Below are 6,000 nucleotides of genomic sequence, written 5' to 3'. Positions count from 1 at the left end.
TCTTGTTTGAGTTTAAACTGAAACTCGGGGGTTTTTTTATCATGCTTTTTGTTTTTGTGTATTTAAATGTGTGTGTCTATACATATACATCTATTCCCCTCCTAATATTTTCCATGTGAGTGGAACAGGATTAATATTTTGTTGAATGAATAGTGCATACCAGTTACAAATATAACTTAAAAGTTTACTTCCTTTTTAAATTTCACAGAAATATCAAGCATTCATATAAACAGGAATCAAGATAACCAACAATGTCTGTCACTGAAGAAGAACTATGTCACCACATGAAAGTTGTTGTTCGTGTACGCCCTGAAAACACAAAAGAAAAGACAGTTGGATGCCGTAAAGTAGTTCATGTTGTGGATAAACATATACTAGTCTTTGATCCCAAACAAGAAGAAGTCAGTTTTTTCCACAAAAAGAAATCTGCAAATATTGATATTACAAAGAGACAAAATAAAGATCTTAAATTTGTATTTGATGCTGTTTTAGATGAAACTTCAACTCAGTTGGAAGTTTTTCAGCACACTACCAAGCCAATTCTTCACAGTTTTTTGAATGGATATAACTGCACAGGTAATTGTTTCAGTTTCATATTTAATATTTCTATCTTATTTTAGTTTTACATTGAGAGTACAATGTACTTTGCCTTTTTTCTAAATATAATTAAATTTAATGAAGTTATACGATAAAAATTCATAAGAAGCCCAATAAGCTGCCTTTAAGTGTAGATTTTCTTTGAAAATTATTCACCACATATAACTTACACAATCATCAATAAACTTTTTCCCCAGGTCTTTGATATGGGCCTTATGGACAGTCCTTTCTGCTTCCTGTGTTATGCCACATCCTTTTCTCGGTGATATCAGATTTCTCACATTTTGTATTCACAAATAGTCTCATTGCTACCTATACAGCTATATCTCTGGAGCATGAGAGTCAGATTATTTCTGAACACTTAGCAGTTTCATTGAAGCACCATTTTTCTTTACAATACTTTGAAAAAGAAATGCTAAGGCTTCATAATTTAGTATCTTTTGCTCTTTTAGCATACATTCATTGTTATTCCAAGAAGCATTTACTGTGCTTTAGAGAGGCCATATCAACTTCTCAAAGAAATGCAAAATAGCCAATTTATTCAATAGCTAAAGTAACTGAAAATTGTTACTAATATCTTATTTTTATAATTACCAATTTTATGACATTTTCCCCAAGTCACTCAACAACTGTAACATGTTTCACTATGACTAGTTGGTTCAGTTTTATGACAAAAGAATTACCCTTTACATGAAAAATGGCTTTGATTTTCTTTTTTAAGCAGATATTCTTTACCTTAGTCATGAAACTTCATATTGTTTCTAAATATCTTTAATTTTTTTTTCTTTTTTTTATTTTAAAAAAAAACTGTACGAAAGTAATAGTGAATCTTTGGTTTCTTTTTTAATTTACTTTATATTTTTACCCAGCTGCCTTAAGATTTCTTGACATGCCAGTTTACATAAAATAGCACAAAGTAAAACATCGGTTTAATTCATCCTAAAAGGTATCATATTACTTAGTAATAAATGAGAACTTAATGCTTTAACTGAATATTGTATTGAGTGCCATTTGTATCAAAGAATAAAATTTTTTATACATTTGAGAAAATATATGACTTTTATGTTGTACTGGATAATATCTTGGAAACAAAGTAATTTTCCTAAAACAAGGTTTTAAAAACAAATTTTATAAATGGGCTTGCTCTTATCTGGAATTCATTCAAGAAACTTGTGTATCTGCTTTATATCAACTGATTTACTAAGAGCTAAGGATACATATTCTCTTCCTTTGTGGGGGTTCACAATTAGAAATACAGTGTGATAGCAGGGTGTGGTGGCGCACACTTGTAATCCCTGCACTTGGGAGGCGGAGACAGGAGGATCACACAAGTTTGAAGCCAGCCTCAGCTGGCTTAAGAGACCCTGTTTCCAAATAAAATATAAAATAGGTCTCGGAGTATAGCCCGGAGGTAGAAGGGTTCCATCCCCAGTACCACCAAAAAAAAAAGAAATAAAGAAATACAGTGTGATAAATGTTAAGAAGATGTGTATATGAGGCATACACTGAGGGTATGAAAGAAGTAGATATCCCTGTCTTTGACAATCAGGAAAGACACAGAAAAATGACATTATTAAGCAGAAAAAATTAGTATCTGTTGGTTTTATAGTTCAGGATAACCATATGGAAATATCCACTAAGCGGTGGTTATAATAATGATATGTGCCATAACAAAGAACTTTGGTACGTTTTTATAAAAATCTAGTACTTGCATATGGTGCCACTGGATCTGGGAAGACCCACACAATGCTAGGATCAGCTGCTGAACCTGGAGTAATGTACCTAACAATGTTAGACCTTTATAAATCCATGGATGAAATTAAAGAAGAGAAAGTGTGTAGTACTGCAGTTTCTTACCTGGAGGTAAGTTGACAATAACATTCTTTAGATTAATCACTATCTTTGAGAAACATATGTGTCATTTATAAGATTTTATTATATGGTTTTCTAATGAATATGTAAAACCATCAAAATTTCTGATCTCAAATATTTTATGCATCTTCCTGTTTTCTTTCTCAGCATAATTTTAGACTAATGGAGAAGTTCCAAAAGTAGTACAAAGAGCTTCCGGATACCCTTCACCAAGATCTCCCATATGTTAACCTTTTACCACATTTGTTTTCTTTTTCTGTATTTATACACGCATTTATTTTTTCAGAACTGTTTAAGTTGTTGCATGCTTGTTATAAATACCAAAAATTTTCTTAAACACTGCATAGTTGGCAAATAGGAAATTAACAGTGATATTTAATCTATAGACCTTAATCAGATTTTGCTAATTATTATTTTCCTTGAAAAAAATCTAAGCTCATGAATGGCATTCACTTGTCATTGTTTTAGTCTTTTTTTAATGTGCAGTTTTGTGCGTGTTTCTTTATGGCACTGCCGTATAAAATTTTCAAGTTAAGCTTGTCACAATTAGATTCAGGTTATGCACTCAAAGAAGCATCACAGAAGTGATGTTGAGTTCTTACTGCTTCCTATCAACATGCTTAGGTGGTTAGCTGGTACCATTACTGGCAGTGTTAACTTGGATTAATTTCATTATGCTGATATCTGCAAGTTTTCTTTAAAAATAGTATTTTACTTTTTGTTTTGTTTTGCTTTTGGTGTTATTGGGGATGGAACCCTTCTATCTCTGGGCTACACTCCCAGACCTATTTTATATTTTTATTTGGAAGCAGGGTCTCTTAAGCCAGCAAGGCTGGCTTCGAACCTGTGGGATCCTGTTTCCGCCTCCCAAGTGCGGGGATTACAAGCGTACACCACCACACCCGGTGTATTTTACATTTTTTAATTAGTAATCTTGTAGGCTGTTACCTTGTTACCATGGACATATTGCTTAGGGCCTTATAATTCTCATTAAATGACATAAGGAAAGAATTCCCTTAATAATTGTACATTAATGTAATTAAGGGACTTAATGAGACAAATGTCGTCCATCCTTAATTATGGGTTTTATTTTCTGAAATTTATTTTCTGAAATGTACATATTTTCAGGAAGTAGAAGACAATTAAGTGAACTAATTTCTCTTTTATTGTAGTTATCAAATCAGGAATTTTGAGGTAAAGATATAATGACCTAGATGGTCAAAGTACAAAGTCATACATTGACATACAAATGTCATACATTTCTAGAATGATAGAAAACGTATGACAACATGAGATAAGAGAAAAAAGTATGCTGCTGCATATATTTAAAATTCTAATAACCTTAAATCAGCAATATGTATGGTATAATCACTTATTTAAAATCAATATTAAAGACTTTCTTATTATTACTTTTTAAGGTATACAATGAACAGATTCGTGACCTCTTAGTAAATTCAGGGCCTCTTGCTGTCCGGGAAGATGCCCAAAAAGGAGTAGTTGTTCAGGGTCTTACATTACACCAGGTATGTTTACAAATGCCTATTAGTTCTGTTAGAATAGTAAGTGTGGCTATTTAACCTTTTCTACTGGCCCTTTACCTATTGCCCATCGTGTTTGAGAAAGAAACCAACTAGTTACAAACAGAATCAAAATAATTAGGACTCTTGAAATAATTGACTAGTGTGTATATTCAATGTAATAATTAAAATGTCTTTTGGAATAATTGATTTTTATCAAAATTTTGTTTGAATACTTACTATTATATTTTATTTTGTTGAACGCATTTATATTTGTATCTCCTCACAGACCACATTTTATCTTTTTATTCCTCAGATGATACCGAGTACTAAGCACATGATACAATAATATTGAATTTTAGAGAACATTTTTGGGGATATTATTTGTTTATTTTTGTGGTGTTGAGATTGAACCTTGTAGCATTCTGCCTCTGAGCTACACTGTCAACCATATTTCATTTTTTATTTCTGTTAATATATAGATGATTTTTAATTAATATATTTTCTACATAAACTGCTCTAGCCCAAATCATCACAAGAAATTCTACAGTTATTAGATAATGGAAACAAAAACAGGACACAGCATCCCACTGATATGAATGCTGCATCTTCTCGATCTCATGCTGTTTTCCAGGTAATAAGCCACTAGAGCATAAGCCTTAAATTGGAATTATAAATGATACAGAATTTGTAGATAATTTTCATATGTGAGAAAAACAGTGCTCCATCTTTGAATTTCTTTACTTCTCAGTGCTTTACAGTTTTTGAGAATATTTAGAATTGAGATAGCGTAAATCAAAACATAGATTTCACTTTGTGGCATGTTTTATAAGGATATAGATGCAAGATTTTTTTTAACTTTTATTAGTGCATTGTAACTATACATTGTAGTGAGATTCAAGGTAATAGAAATGATAGAAATTCGCAAGAAGATGCATAGATCTGGAGAATATTATGTAAAGTGAGATCAGCCAAGCACAGAAAGAGAAAGGGCATATGTTTTCTCTAATATGCCCAAACTAGGGAGTACTGGGGATACCAGGGGGACTTCGGATAATGGAAGGGAAATCTCAGTAAAGCTAGAATGGAAGGATAGGAGAAGAAGGCTAAGGTTGATTAATGGAGAAGCTATATCCAAATATGTGTAAAAGTATGAATGTAGCATGGTTAATCTGGACACTCATTGTTGGGAGGAGGGAAGGGGGATAGGGGGCCCAAGCACAGTCTAAACATATACCATTTTTAATATGTTCCACATATAAATAAAATTAAATAGTGAAAAAAAACAAAGTGATAGAAATATACATGCACACAACACTGGGTTTATTTTCTTCTCCCTCCCCTCCCTGCTCCCCCTTCTTTCCTCCTATATGTATTAGTGAGGTTGATAGCAATACCTTCTTATATTATCACAGCATTATTTGAACTGTTGCCTTTTTCGTTCCTCGTTTTTCCTTTATATCCTGTACCACTATTCTCCTCTCATTTTATCTGAAGTTTCTCATGTTTTCTATTTTCTTTCTAGCTTGACTTCCTGAGACTGGCTGACCCCACATAGCATAAAATTCTCTAGTTCCATCTATTTCCTTGCAAATGACAAAATATTCTATATTGTTCAATCAAATTATTGTGTGTATATAACGCATTTTTGTTATTCTATTCGTCTGTTGAATGACACCTAGGTTAGCTATTATGAATTGTACTTCTGTTAACATGGATATGAATGTATCTCCCTAATAGTCTGTCTTTTATTGATCTAAGATGCTCAGGTGGTAGTTATAGAAGTTTTTATTGTTCAAGTTGGTGAAAATATTTATTTTTTCATATATATAACCTATATTCTGAATTAGATTTTCTTGATTTATAAAGTCAATAGAGAGTGTACTAATTTACTTTTTTAAAAGATTTTACCATGAGGATCATGTAAGTAACTGCCTGCCTGCCTTAAGAAAGAACTCAGTTAATACAGTACTTACTAGGAATACAAGTCTAGAAAGAGCATAGGTTAGTAACT

General features: G+C 32.1%; 1 protein-coding gene across 1 annotated transcript in view; it reads left to right on the top strand.

Annotated features, from left to right (window-relative positions):
- Positions 1-251: 251 nt before the first annotated feature.
- KIF18A (kinesin family member 18A) overlaps positions 252-6,000 on the top strand; it is a gene marked incomplete at both ends in the record, with an annotated part of 60,321 nt that continues 54,572 nt past the window's right edge. The window contains 4 exons of the mRNA XM_080718055.1: positions 252-576; positions 2,303-2,460; positions 3,888-3,992; positions 4,510-4,620. Coding sequence (XP_080574181.1) covers positions 252-576; positions 2,303-2,460; positions 3,888-3,992; positions 4,510-4,620 — 699 coding nt within the window. The remainder of the gene's footprint in view (positions 577-2,302; positions 2,461-3,887; positions 3,993-4,509; positions 4,621-6,000) is intronic.

The sequence above is a fragment of the Muscardinus avellanarius genome (assembly GCF_963383645.1).
Source record: "Muscardinus avellanarius genome assembly, chromosome: 1".
Lineage (NCBI taxonomy): Eukaryota > Metazoa > Chordata > Mammalia > Rodentia > Gliridae > Muscardinus > Muscardinus avellanarius.
This window is presented reverse-complemented; position numbering and strand designations above follow the sequence as displayed.